This window comes from Parasteatoda tepidariorum, chromosome 8, assembly GCF_982258835.1.
Source record: "Parasteatoda tepidariorum strain Cologne lab strain chromosome 8, Ptep-v5.0, whole genome shotgun sequence".
Classification (NCBI taxonomy): domain Eukaryota; kingdom Metazoa; phylum Arthropoda; class Arachnida; order Araneae; family Theridiidae; genus Parasteatoda; species Parasteatoda tepidariorum.
The window spans coordinates 77,125,630-77,141,168 of record NC_141762.1 but is presented as its reverse complement, the minus strand read 5'-3'; the positions used below and the strand labels follow the sequence as shown (position 1 = coordinate 77,141,168).

The window sequence follows — 15,539 nt, the reverse complement described above, 5'->3', positions numbered from 1 at the left end:
TATTTATTTTTAGTTAATAATTTTTGATTTTTAAAAAAAATAAATTATTTTGCAATTAGTTTTATTTGATTTTTTGGAACATTTGGCTTGTCTAATCTTTATTATTTTGAAAAGAATTTCTTATAACAATTATACTCACGCGACATTTCTTTCAATTGTTATCTTCATTTAATTAAGAAAAATATTAAACATATGGATTTGCAAATTAAGTCACCGTAATAATTGCGGTTTGAAAATTTTAAACATTTTCGTTTTAACGGAAAAGCGAGCTAAATTAAACCACTGTTCGTAAAAACTTTTAGCAAAAAATCGCCTTCTGCGGTGTTCTTAGCATTGAATCTTATAGGATCTAAGATTTTCAACAATATTGTTAAAACAAATATATTTTTCGAATTAAAACAAATTTTTTATTTACAGTGCCAAAAATTTTATATACAATCGTTTTATTTTTATATTTTATGTACACAACATTAGAAGAATTTTGCATTTAAGGGCCTGATCGAATAAACATCTAAAAAAATTTTCAAATAAATCTTACGTAGTAATTATCTAATTTTAATTATTTGAAACTCCTTGTAAAATTTCTCTAGGCATGCGAAGAATAATACCTTCTTCCCCATTTCATGTTTATGATAAAATAGAAAGAAAATACTGATTACTGGTATTTTACAATCCTGTTACTGTTTGCCGGATCCTGTTACTTGGAACTTCTGAAGGAACTGATATCCGATTTTCTGGAGTATTTGCCCGTTGCGTGAGCTCCGGAATGTATTATTACAGCACGACGGAGCCCCCCCCCCACTCCTGAAGTTTCAAAGTGGCCAACTGTACATTCGGTATACATTCCAGCAACAAGTCATCGGGTATGGTAATGGTAGTTGCTTAGAATGGCCTCCACGTTCACCCGATTTTGAACACGTTAGTCTTTTTTCTGGGGGGATACATCAAATAGCGAGTCTGTACAACCCCTCCACCAACAGTGCAGGAACTTCGTAACCGTATTACGGAGGCTTGTGCCAGCGTGTCTCCTGCCTATTGTACAATGTGCAGCGCGTGAACAGTCTCCCGTGTCCAAATGTGTATTGTTGCTGAAGGACACCATTTTGAGCATGGCAGACGGATGAGCCTCAATTCTGACGAGTGCAGTTTTATTCAACGTGATCAAACAAATGTGCATTTTGTGCTTTTAATTTGCCGTACTTCTGGGCTCAGGATGTTTTTTTTTTTTTGTTTTTTTTGTAATAAATTGATGATACAGAACAACTTTTAAAATTACTTTTAAAATCCTTATCTCGTACCGTTTCTGATATAAGAACGCTCTTTCCAAATTTTGCCACCAGACGACATTGTAAGCGGTTTCCTTGAGTATCTAATGGCAACTTTACAGCTTCTAGACCCCACTTTTATGACTATAGCACTTGCCGTTTAGAAATCATTGGGATGACAACGGACTTTGGTGGGCACTCCGTATACACAATGTTCATTATGCTGTTCGATATTTAAGTTAAAATTTAATTCATTTAGATTTTTTTCATTTAATTTTTTTTTTATCCATATGATTTGTCAATGTCAATTTATTTGCCCACTATTGTGATTTAATATTAACTCACATCCTCAATTTACTTTATAATGATTTTAAAGTTCAGTATTCACCAGTTTTTGGGCGGTTGGAAAACCGAGTTCTAATTAAAGATTCCATGAGAACTCAGGGAATTATCTCTCCCAACTGACCGCTGACCACGAATTCCGTTTTATCAAGCAGTTTCAAAGATGAACGACAACCCTTTATCTACCCCAACAACACGGGCAAATGCAATCAACTGCTCCACCCCCACTCGAACTAGGTGGGGGAGTAAGGAAATTGTTCGAAATTCGCGTTTGATGACCTCGTCTGGCATAACGACGGGCTATTTCACTTTCTACGACTTCCGTACTGATGTCCGAGAGTTAAATGACCATCATATCCGACAGGGGTCATCTGCGTATGGACAGAACAGGCGGATGTGTTCTCTCTCTGTAGGTGGAGTTCCATTCTCGTTTTCTATTATAGGATCCGGTTGTGTAATGTTCCATAGAGGTAGATTACGCATCTCCAGAGTATATTTCGGCGAAGAGCAAAAACGTGACATTGTTAGGTTAAATAAAAGATAGCCTCCTGCGCACTTATGTGGTTTCGATTCGAACCATTCTCTCATACGTTCGCGTCAGCATTCGATTCGTTTGTGTTGATGCCATTTATAGGAAACACAGCAAGTGAAAAAGTTAATTAGAATTCTTTGTTTTTCCTTTTTTGATTAGAAAATATTCAAGGTAAAGAAATTTTGAAGCATATAGTTTTGAATTTTTTTATATTGATTTATTTATGTATTGTGTACTAAAGTGTTCAAAAATTACGTTAGCTCGTTAAGAGAGAAGGGGTTTGTATTTTGCTTTTTTTTTTTTTTTTTTTTTTTTTTTTGCTGCTTAGGTGGGAGAGGACATAAGCAATACTGACGTAAAGTTAAAGAAATCCCCTTATTTCCATATTTATTTTAAAAGTAAAAAAAAACTTTTTGTAAAAAATTATTTTTGAAAAATTTAGAATAAAAGTTAAATTTGGAGAAGAAAAAAAATTGGAAAATAATTTCTTTATGAAGCTCCAAAATTTTATGAAATAATTTTTGTTAAAATAAATTATCTAATGTAAATTTTATTTTATGCAAAGTTACATCTTCTATTTGAATTGAAACCTAAAATTTTTAAAATCAGATTATTACAATGAAAGTCGAAATAAAAGAAGAAGAAAAAACAAGGGTAGGTATGAAGCGACTTACCTTTTTTTTCTTCTTTTCTTTCATAACCGTCGTTGAACAGCCGACAAATTTCTGAGTTAACTACTATCAATATTCAACTCCGTAGCCTTGCAATTTTGAACCGAACCCAAACGAAAGGGATCTCCTGGATTGGGACAAATTAACCTTCGTGGAGGACTTAATGATGGAACTAACCCGCATTTGCGTTACATGGAGAGGAAAACAACGGTTAGCCAGGCAGCAAGGAGATTTAAGCCCATGATCAGTCTACCACTGAGGATATTTTCCGACAGTACTGAGGTCGGTGCGAGCCGGGTGTAGAATTCGTCGTATCGATCAGCCATCGCTGGGATTCGAACCCGGTTCATCTCATTGGAATACGAACTCTCTATCTCTTGAACAACCGCAGCTCAGTGGCCTTCTTATTTTATTTTATAACTGTCATTGAATAGCCCACCCAAAATGTTGAGTTAATGACTACAAATGTTCAACTCCGTCGTCTTGTAATTTTGAACTCAATCCAGAAGACAAGGGAACTCCTGGATCAAGTATTGGGTGAAATTGGCTTTCATGGAGGACTTTTTGATAGAACTAACCAGCATTTTTCTTGGTGTGGCGTTTCAGTACACAAAGAATAAAGGATAGTTGTGTGATATCCAAGAATAAAGAATAATTGTGTAATAAAACATTAGTATTTGATGTAACAGCTAAAATCATACAGTTTACTACTTCTTCGGTTCGGAATGCTAAGCATCTTGCTAGGAGAAAACAAGCTTTTACGATCTCGAGTTCGAGTAGTAAGCAATCTGCGTCTGTCATCCGATGAAAAATTGGCGAAATAATCATGAGTGGAGGAAACGCAATTGATTTTGGTACCGCGTGTATAGCTAAAAAAAAAGATAAATTTTGTTATAATATTTTGAGTCTAGTGGTTAATAAACTTTCAGATCGTTAATTGAGTGCAAAATTTAATGCCACAAATGTCGAAATCTGCTTCGCCAAACTTACGTGGTAATACGCATTAAAGGATACGAAATTATATGGTGTTGTGAACTGTATCGACAGTATATTCAAAAGTATATAATTTAAAAATTCTTTTTTAAATATTTGTTAGATTGTTATTATCGTCTTTTTTTTTAAATAACACAAAAAAATTTGAAGTGTAAAAATTTTTACATTAATTTGTGGATTATGTATAATTTTATAAGTATTTTCCAAACCTTTTTTTTTTTAACAAGAGCTGAGGTTGAACTTAGCACCTTCTTTCGTTGATTACGCGAAATGGTTTCATAAAAAATTAAACTATTTAATATAACATTTATTTTTATTATTTTTTCGAAATAATAAAAAATAAACTCGTATACTTTATAGTTAAAGAAAAATAATAAATGTCAATGAACTTGGTGCACGTTTCTTTCTTGCATTTTTAATCGTCTGATGTATAATGTGTGAGAAAATATCGTTTACAACTAAACTCGCCTATCTATACTGATACTTTGTATTTCTCAGATAGATGATAACAAAAGGGAGATAACATGTTTTGTTGAAATAGTTAACTCCAAGCTGTGAAGCGAATACAGTCTAGTGGGTGGATCGCAATTTCAGTCTCAAATGAATTTGTGTTTCGTGATTTTATTTAAAAAGGCGTTCGTTATCTGAAAGTGTTTTTTTATTGCTGAAGGTTACGAACATGAACTTTTTTAACCGATGAATTTTTTTAAAGCAATGTTACGTGTGAATTATTTGTCTTTTTGTTGCTTTTGCGACATTCTTGTTATAATTGTTTAGATCAAAGCAATGTTACATGTGAATTATTTGTCTTTTTGTTGCTTTTGCGACATTCTTGTTATAATTGTTTAGATCAAAGCAATGTTTCATGTGAATTATTTGTCTTTTTGTTGCTTTTGCGACATTCTTGTTTTGTTATAATTGTTTAGATCAAAGCAATGTTACGTGTGAATTATTTGTCTTTTTGTTGCTTTTGCGACATTCTTGTTATAATTGTTTAGATCAAAGCAATGTTACGTGTGAATTATTTGTCTTTTTGTTGCTTTTGCGACATTCTTGTTATAATTGTTTAGATCAAAGCAATGTTACGTGTGAATTATTTGTCTTTTTGTTGCTTTTGCGAAATTCTTGTCATAATTGTTTAGATCAAAGCAATATTACGTGTGAATTATTTGTCTTTTTGTTGCTTTTGCGACTTTCTTGTTATAATTGTTTAGATCAAAGCCCCCTGAAAAACTATTTTTCATTGTCTATGTCTGCTAATTTTTAGGAGCATTTTTTTTCTTCATTTTTTAAACGAAGCCTTATTGTTGTTTTCATTTTTATTTGTAGAATAATTAATTACGCTGAAAAAAGCAATGTTTTTTGCTCCTTAATTAATTCTGATCATTTGTATTTGTGTAGTTAATTTTATTGGAACTTATTTTATACTTCAGGAAATTAACTTACAGAATAGCAATTAGATGTTTAATATATGAATTCAAATCTTAATACAGAAAGTACTACTACGCATTAACTTAATTATCACAAAGAAAAACTATTAGAATTATTATCTATTATTATAGAAATTATACTGAAAATTATCTTCATTACTACGGAAGTATTTCGATAAATTATTTCCATTAGTACAGAAATTATCTCCATTATGGATAGTAGACATTAGGAAAATTTATTTTGATTGCTACAAAAAATACTACGGAAAATTATCTCAATTTTTACCGATAATTAAGGGAAATAACATCGTGGGACGAAAACGATTCTTCTTTAATGTTCTAAAGAAAGGCGCTGTGGCTCAGAAGATAGATTGTTCGCCTTCCAATTGATGACCCAGAATCGAATCCCAGCGATAGATAGTTGATACAAATTCTGCTCCCGGCACGTACCGACCACAGTGCTGACATAAAATACCTCCAATGGTAGACTGATTATGGGTAAGAATTCTCTTGCCGTTGGGCTAACCTTGGGTGGTTTTGGTGTTTTTTCTCTCCGTGTAACGCAAACGCGTGTTAGCTCCTTCAAAAAGTCCTCCATGAAGGATAGTTTGCCCTAATTCTTGATCCAGGAGTTCCCTTGTCATCTTGGCTGGGTTCAAAATTACAAGGCTACGGAGTTGAACATCGTTGACTGTTCAACGCTGGTTATGAAATAAATGTTCATAATTAATTGATGAGAATGAATTGAAAAGTTAAAGGCTGTCTTTCGAAGATTCTGCCGTCACATGAAACTGTACTTTTTTACTGTTGAGAGTTAGTAAAAGATTACTCATAACTGTTCGGTTAAGATTGATATATTTTAAAAAATATCAATTGCTTTCAAAAATTTTCTAGGTGTGAATATTTTGCCGTTCTAGTTGTTAGTCTCGCCGTTAACAGGACTGTAGAATGGACAAATAACTTAAATATTTAAGTTAGTTCTTCGCTCCAAAATCCGCATAATAGGGCCATTTGCTGCTGGAGTTGATTAACTTCATAAAATATAAAACAGAAAAGACGGTGAAAAAATTAACATTATAAGGTAAGGAAAAAAAAAAGAAATAAGCTCCCCTAAGTGTTTATCAATATTAAAAGCTACGGCTAATCCAAAAGCTTTGACATTTAAATTGTTTCAAAAAGTGGAGTTAATCGATCTGTGGTGTGAACGTCTCAATTTTTTATTGCAAGATGATATGTATACTTTAATATACAGCTTGTATTTTGATTTTTAAGACACTTAATTTGTGGCGCTTTTTATTTTCCTTGGAGTTTTGAAAAACATCTGTAATGAAAACGATTTATCTTTGTGACGTTAATGAAAATTAACGAGGAATGTTTTCATAAATAAAACAACCAGGAACTCGGCAGTAGAATGTCATTTCTCTGGTACTATTAACTTTTACTTCTTATGACTACCGGTTAGTGACTTTCTTCTGCCGCTTCTTCTTCATAAAACCCATTAATATTATCACATTATTTCATCTGACGTAAGATAATGATACCATGGAATTCATAATATCTTTGTTATAATGCCATACCAGATGCCATCGATCAAGTCGCATACTCTAATAATTATTTCATTAATTAGCAACGCCGATTTTTCTTCTATTTTTGAGCGAATCTGGCCACACTTCTTGTAATCACATGTTCTTAAGGCAATGCCGTCCGTCGATTTTACAAGCCAAACAATAATTACCCATAATTCCCTCATTCCGCCAATCGTCAAGGCGTATAATTAAGTCCAGAATTTCCTTCGCGAAGACGGTAATTATGGAAAATAAAACTCACAAAAGCGTGGATGGGCCCTTGCCTTGCAGCAAGGCTGACCGGACTTTCCGGAGGTCCGGACATTAGTTTCTGGAACTAATTCATTCGGGGACCGATGCATCTTATGAAGGGAAAGGGTTAGCAAGGGGCAGGAGAGATAGCGAACTGAGTTTAATTAGAGTACAAAATGGGTTTTAGGGGGTAAGGGGTACCAGAATGTTTGATGGCGAACAGTTTAGGTCATCAGTGGATAAATAGCTAATTAGCGGAATTAGCCAAGCAAGTCCTTCTCATTAGTAGAAATGAGCGGACAAGAGCATGGATGTTGTAAGATTTTCCATCATTGGATAGGTGGGAATTGTGAGGAGGTGATTGGATATTGGTTGCTGTATTGACGACATTTTTTTTGGAAACAATACCTTACCATGATTTGATTTTTGTCACTGTATTTTATTTTATAGATTTTATTTGTTAGGAAAAAACGTTTAAATTTTTTATAATATTTTCCTTGTTTATTTAAACTAAAAATTTTGTCGAAAAAGACATTATGATTGGTTAAAGTTTCCTTCAACTTCTAATTTAAGGATATAATTACTATCGAATGTACCATTTCTCACCGATTTTTTTTTTTTTTTAATTTTTTACATATACATGCTTCGAAATGAAAGAACTTTTTTACATTTTGCGGCCATGTTTCGTTTGATTGTACGTTTTTCCTAGTAATTCAACGAGTTTTTTTTTTTTTTTTTATAAAAAATTATTTACAAAATTTCAGCTACAGCTGCGCAAGACTAATTAGGTTTGTAGCTACCTGCTCGTTCGATAAATCTGAAAGTTTATCAGCAATTATGGATCAAACATCTCTGGAATAAATTTGTCTAAGGTCTATGGAATGTGTTGTGAAACACGTATAAAATATTAAGCATAAGTGTTTCCATTTGTGGTTCCTCAGTAATGAGATTTAATTGTATTCATCTTTTAACCTCTCCGAAAAATGAAGGGAATTTAACTACTATTTTCATACTACTCTTTCTCAGTTATTTTAAAACTACATAATGATAATTTTCTAATTTGTTGATTTTATTAAATTTGTATCGTTTTTTAATTTTAGAGGTCGTCCAGCGATGCTAGCCGGACCTGATGGGGAGGAGGAGCTGAGTCCGTATTGGGAGCCCGCTGATCCCTTCGCCCCATCGTCCGAGGACCCTTTCTGTGATTGCCCTCCCCCACCACCTCCTCGTTTCCTGATACCTCCACCGCCGGCACCCCCCACCTCGGCTCTGTGCCGGGGCGGGGTGGAGGCGGCCAACCTCCAGTTTTGCCAGATGGAGCCCATTGGGGCGGAATTCACACAAACTGCATTCCCCTCCCTCCCCATCATCGCTGTATGTTCATCTGTTGTTCTAGTCGCTGTTCTTGTCGCCTCGTTCTTGCTCTGGAAGTAAGTGTCTTAACTAATTATTTTAATTGTTCTATTTAAAGCAATTTTTACTTGTCTGATTCTTTTATATTCTTGATACAGCTATAATAGCTGACTAGATTTTACAAACTGTATGTATCACTTGGATAATTTACGAACTCACATGGAAATCAAAAAAATATAGAGTCAATAACTGCTGAATTTTAAATAATTTTCGCCATTTTGGTCGCAAAACTATTAGAACATTTAAATTCTAGTTCCCCAATTTTTAGCAATTCCAGTTACCCTTAAAATATTAATATTTTTCTTCAAATAATCTGGAAATGTGTTGGAATATGACGAAAGTAAACTTTAGACAAAAGCGATAGAAGTTAAAGTTAGTATTCGTGTTAAGCCTCGTTTAGTTTTATGGTCGTTATCCATTTCTATTGCTTCATATTTTTGGTTTTTATTGAGAATATCTGAGGGTCACCTTCGCTTATGAATTCTATCTTAATTCTCATTTTATATTAATTTTCTTCACAGCTTCTAAACATAATGTCACGGGGAAAGATAAAACAGAATGAGGTCTTTTTCTCATATCATTCTTTCCTTTATCCATTTCAACGAAAATGTTCTTCCTGTTCAGTTGTTTTAATATGCATCTTTAGAACATCGTTCGTAAAGTTAAAAGGAGGCATAATTTTCCGGCAAGTTTGTTTCCTCATCTCTTGTTGTGATTATAAAAGTCGGCGGGTGACAAATGGTACTCAACTCAACTCTTTTCTCTATGACGTAAGGTCTCACGTGACAACATCATTTTAATGGATAAGGTGGACGAACTTTCCAAAGAGCTAGCACGACGGTTAACGATGTTCAAGTCGCTTGGGCAATTAAAAAGTCACTTTAGCAAACGGCCAGAAAAGGAAACGGTTTGGAAGAAATAAAAAGCGAGGATATTCTTTTTGGAAGTGGCATATTCCATTCAATGCGATTATATTTTATGCTTTGTTAAAACAACGCAGGAACTTCGTTCTCCATTTTGAAAATGTCTGTTCAAGGAAAATTCTTATTAGCCCCTAAAATTTAAGACACATTTAAAAATAGGAATGATAATTCTTAAATCTTCCGATCATTAGTTTGTTGTATCATTAAAATTATGCACATTTGATGTGCTGGGTGATGTCTGTGCCCAGAGTGCAAGAAAGCATATTACAAGCATTTTTAAAGTTTTTATTAAAGGATATTTTGCAATTTGTATTTCGAGAATGATCAAGTGATAAATATTAAGGTTAGAAATTTATAAATTTGTAAAAAAAAAAAAATTAAAAAAAAAATGATTCAATTTTAGGTTGTCCTAACTTAGATTTATGATTTTCAAGAAATTATTTATTGAAAAATTTTTAAGGTTGCAAACAATTTCAACAAACAAACAAGTCATAAATATTCATTTCCAGTGTTCTTGTTGTAATTCAAAACTTTTTCGACTAATGGCGCTTCAGGTAGTAAATTTGTAAATCAAAGAAAAATAATTGGAAATTACATTAAAATTTTTCGAAATCTTTCAAGAAAAAGAAATTTAATTTATATATTTTCTAAATGTTTACTATAGCAGCAATTGATCTAATCGTTTGACAAAATTAGCACACGCAACGGGGAAAGAAAAAAAAAAGACTTGCTGCTCCATCTGCCGATTTTTTTAAAACTGAAATAAGAATCTCTGTGATTAAAACTCATGCCTTCTCACATAAATGTGCTGCAAGATTTTTTTTCTTTTCTAATCTTTTTCCTTTTTTAATTTTTGAAAACATTTAGTGAAAGAGCAGAATGTAGGAATGTTATAGGGAAGGCTCAAGTCCACAAAGGGCTGTCATGCTAATAGAAGCAGTCAGACAAGTTTAAGACATTCTGTGTAACACATGAATTCTAATTGGATTAAAATTTACGTGCGTAAAATACTACATTCGTCTAACTAAATTTAATCACCTTGAATTAACGAGAGGGGAAAAATGTTAATGGCTTTATGCGGTCGCTCAGGTGTTAGCTTTCTTATGGTGTATAAAGTCAGTTTTAATACTCTAAATGTTACATTTTCAATTCTTATGTACATTAAACCGTTTAGTTGTTTTTTTTTTATCTATTTATTTATTTAGAAATATCTCAGAATTGATGATTTCGAATATTAGTGTACTCAATCATAACTGACATTACATTCGCTAAATTACCTACTAACTTTTCTGATACATAAAAGAGCATAAAAATAACTAATATTTGCATTTTTCGAAAAAATATAATTGACTGTGCTCCATTCCATTAGAATACATCAATTCGACCTTCGCAATAGCCAGTCGCTTCAGTCAAAACAAGCAACAAAAATCTTTTAAAATATTTTTTTAGTCAATAATTCCATTCCATAAAAGCAAATGGAGCAAGAAATCTTCAGCTTTTCGTTCCAAATTGTCGTTTGGTAGTTGCCAAATGATTCGGAGACAGATCACGTGACTTCATTTGCATAGAATCTTCTGTGTTTCTTCTCTCAGGAATAGAACATTCAATCATTTCCATAAGTGCGTCATTTGCTTCTTTTGCGTTTTTGAACATCCCTTAAGGCACGCCCATTGACATAACGGCAGTAAAAGTTGAGTTGTTTTCGAATGATTTTTACTCATTTTTTGAGGACTAGTAATCAGACCAATTTACTCTCGGGCGATCTTTTCTTAAATCACCGCTTTTTCTTTTGCTTACTGTAGTAAATGTTCTTATACTTTATTCTGTTCTCAAAATACCGCGTATAATGTATATTTTTAGAGTCATTGTCAAAAGTAGACTTTCATTGTAGAGGCTGCAAGCGATGAATTAATAACAAAATCAGAACAAAAGAAACAAAGAATCATAAGTTGAATTGTTTAAATTATACTTTGATGGTGATTGGTTACATTTTGTTAGTTTTTTTTCTCTGCCTTAAATAAGTAATCATAAAAGCCTTTTAAGCCTTCGAGTCAAAATTTTAATCTACACATATAATACTGGTTGCAGAAGGAAAAGGCATAAAATTATTTTTAAAAAAATGTTATTTCCGAACGTATATGAAACATTTAACCTAAATATTATTTTCTTATTGATAGAACAAGCATTAAAAAACAAATTTTTCCAAGTGGAAAGATCGGAACAACGACAAATCCACTGAGAACAACGATTATTTTGATGTCCACAAAAACAAGTTATAGCTGTTATTTTATGATCAAAAAACAAGCCTCAAAACATAAATGTTTCAATTTCATTTTACGATTGACTAAAAGTTGCAATAGACACTTGTTCCGGGTGTTACCTTCTGACCAATAGCAAACACCAAAAGGCAACTTATCCTATTGTTGTTTTTTAATCAATAGTAAACGCCAGGGGGCAACTTTTCAATTATTGTTTTCTATCTGTTAGTAAACATCAACAGGAAAGTTTTCCTATTTTTTAAATTATCCTACCATAATATGTTAGACAATATGTAATAATCTGTTTTCTCCTGTTTGAAACCGTGTCTATTTGTAACTGCTACCTTTTTGGAACGTAAAAACCGCTGACAGTATCCATAAAAAGATTTAGGATTTTTTCCTGAAGTGGGTAATCTTTTGTCTGATTGACTGATAGTAAACACCAAAAGGCAAGTTTTCTAATTGAACATATTCCATGCCGTATTCCATTACATAATATGCCACGTTCAGTTATTTATTTGCAACTGTTATTTTACTGCAACGTGATAGCCGAAAAGAGATTCCGCAAAAAACAACTTTTTTTTCCTGACATAAATAACTTTTTTACTGATAGTAATCATCAAAACAGCAAGTTTTCTATTAGCAGAAACCCTCATATCAAATATATTACATAATATGGCAAGATCTGTTATTTTAGTACAGTTACTTATTGATAACTGTTGCAATAACGGAATAAAAGCTTCATAAAACCATTTGTTGCTATTTTTACCTTGTTTAAATGATTTCTCGATTGATATCTGGCATCAAAAGGCAAGTTTTCCGATTCTAATAAATCATTAAACTATAATTTGTTTCCCAATATGCTGCTATCTTACTTTAAACAATTCTATTTTTGTAATCGTTACTTATTTGAAATTCAATATCTTAAAATAACTGTTGCTATTTTCGTCAAGAATAAATGACTTTTTATCTTTCCTTATTACTTTGTTTTCATTCAAACAACCTGCCTGAAGACAAAGTTAAATCTTCACAGCAACCACGTGTAAAAAAATCTCCTACAACTATTATCCCCTTTGATACGTTCCATTAAAACTTGAATGAATCGATATCTAATCCTCGGATTATAAGGTTCCATAAATTATGAAAGTCTTGCACGCGATGGACTTACACCATTAAAGCGCTTATAATCACACGAAGTCCTCATTAATTATCCAACCGCTTCGCTCTTGTAACTTGTTAATTATGTCGCCATTAATCAACTAACCATTCCTTAACCCTTTTCTTCCTTAGTTTTATGTCGCCGACATCTTGGTGCACAAATCGTCTGCCGCCAAAATTTTTGATAGGAGAGAGAGGACCTTATTTGGTTGATGTTGGCGTGCGGATGAGGGTTTTGGCAAAACAATTCTTGTATCTTCATTGTCTGCAGACTGAGAATTCTATTTCAGAATTATATTCAGCTTTTACTTTGGCTGCCGGCAAAATATTTTTGGAAACTTATCAGTTTTTGAATCTTTTCATAATGGATAAATTCGAATGTGTTTAAAAAGTATGTTCATTAGCTGCCAAATGTTCTGAAAATCTATTGCTTCAATTAAAATAATAATAAATTTCGTAGGTATGTGCTGACAATTCCAAAAGAACTTTATTTGTCTAATTTCTTACTTTTGCTATTCCGATAACAATGCAAGAGTTCTAGCTATGAGGGAGTTATAGTTCTACGATTCATCTTCAAATTCTACTTTCTATAAACAACTTTTATAAATAATATTTTGAAATCTTTTGAGATGTCTAATTGTTTCTACTTTCTTTCCCACATTTAGTTTTAAGGTTATTTTTAAGAGTTCATTATGTCGTAACATAGAAGATTTGTTAAATTTTAACTATTTTGCTGCGCGAGAATTGTTTCTTTTTTTACATATTTCTTCTTTTCAATCAGAAATAAGTGCATTACGTTTTTGACTAGTGCATCTTTGATGAATATAAAAATATTCATACATCTTTCGAATACAAAAATATTCCCCTACTGCGATGCAAAATCATGTGAATTCTATGGCTCTGGAGTCTATTCCATAGGCTTTGCAGCAAAACCACTCAAATTCCATTACTTGGAAGCAGAATTACGTAAATTAGAGGAAAAAATTATTTTTCCGTGTACTATTACTTATACAAAGCTAAAACTTAGTTAAAACCTGTATATCAAGTTCCGTAAGAATAGCTTTTCATAAGAAAGAACCTTTTCCGTAAGAATACAATTAATTAGTTTTTTATTGTGCTTTATATAAAAAAATTGTAAGTGCCTCCGTTGTTTTTAGCATTCAATGTTTCGTTAAATTTTATTTTGCTGTGCAAAAATTACAAATCTTAAAAACTTGGATCATATGAAAGTATGTAGAAACCGTTGTACGATAGTACGACGGAACAAAAATTTCCTGAACAAAATTAAAGAATAATTTTTAATCCAGCATTAGTTAATTCATTTGCAATTTAAGGCTAAAATAAGTACTGTATACTACGGCGACAGGGTTATTTAATACCTTCTATTGCCTTGAAAAAGCCAATATTCTTCTTTCTTGACAATTCTTATAATCAATGAAAAAAAAAAAAATTTAAAAATCACGTTAATATATAGATAAAAAAGAATTGCGTATTAAGTGCCGTTCATGTTCAACTGTCAGTATTTTCTTTTTAGGTTAAATTCTTTGATACTTTATGTTGGCTTTGCGCCAAATACTCAATGTACTTAATTATGGTAATGAAATTTACGAGTGAGAATCAACTTAACCACGCCGTATTACTGCCTTTCTTTTGGCGCTAAAGTTTCCAGCCTCATCACAAATAAACTTTTTGACGTCTGAAAAGCAAGGTTCTGGCCACATGGGAATTTCCCTTTTATTCAAATTGTGAGCGGCAGTGACGGTTGCGGTTAATTACTATTCGATGTAACGAGCGTCGAAAACTTAATCGATCCCGTGCGAACTCCATCATACTCCTGGGGATTTTGTCCGTTCCCAAACGCCAAGTAATTAGTCCTAATTGCAGTTTTCGAATGCCAATTCTATATTATGACAGGAGACAAGGCATGGAAATAATAGTCGACTTGGTCTTAGAGAGTTTTAAGCTGACTCTTGTCGGTTGAAGTCTTGATTCTGTCGTTTGAATTTGCGAGCTACCCATCAATCATCTTTATTGACAGAGACATCAGTCATAAAAACTTTTTTTTTTATGCGAATGCTTTTAAAGTTCTGTGTTTTGATTTGATGGTGGCAATTTTTAATGTTAAAAGTAAAATCGGTAGTCTGGAAGTCTTTTAGGGGATTGCATCTCTTAAACTTTGAAATATTATCAAAGTTTTTGTACGTCTCGTTTAAAAAAAAATAATTTTTGATTATGTAATGTTGTTTATTAGCTGTATTTTTTGTGAAAATTATGTTTCGAATAAATTTTATTTGATTTATAAACTTGTTATTATTATTATTCTAATTATAATTAATTGTAATGGTAGAAAATATCAATTTTAAGTGTATCTGTGTTATTCAGATTTGAATATTTCTTTAGTCGTAAAAACTGAAGTTTTTCAGTAATGTCTGGGATACGTTGTCCTGATTGCAAAAGAGTTTTAAGCAAGCGAAGTATTGCGGGGTGGAATCTCTCAAAAACGTGATCTCATATCGTACTACTGATGTCTTGTAGACAAAGGACTGCAGACCAAAATCTTCCATGGACAAAATATTCGTTGGGAAGAATTTTCTCCAACAAAATATATTGATACAAAATATCCCATGAATAAAAATAAAATATCTTGAGATAGAATCTAACTCGGACAAAACATTGTGAGACAAAATATCACAATGACTAACTATCGTGTGTAGTATATCACTCATACAGATGATCG

The 15,539-nt window shown here is 32.5% G+C and overlaps 1 protein-coding gene across 4 annotated transcripts in view; it reads left to right on the top strand.

The window, feature by feature from the left end:
- Positions 1 to 15,539, top strand: part of LOC107441868 (uncharacterized) — a 261,296-nt gene that overhangs the window by 131,297 nt on the left and 114,460 nt on the right. For all 4 annotated transcript variants that reach the window (XM_021146403.4, XM_043048077.3, XM_087169182.1 and 1 more), the window contains one exon: positions 8,151 to 8,480. In XM_021146403.4, coding sequence (XP_021002062.3) covers positions 8,164 to 8,480 — 317 coding nt within the window. In that variant the 5' untranslated portion in view covers positions 8,151 to 8,163. The remainder of the gene's footprint in view (positions 1 to 8,150; positions 8,481 to 15,539) is intronic.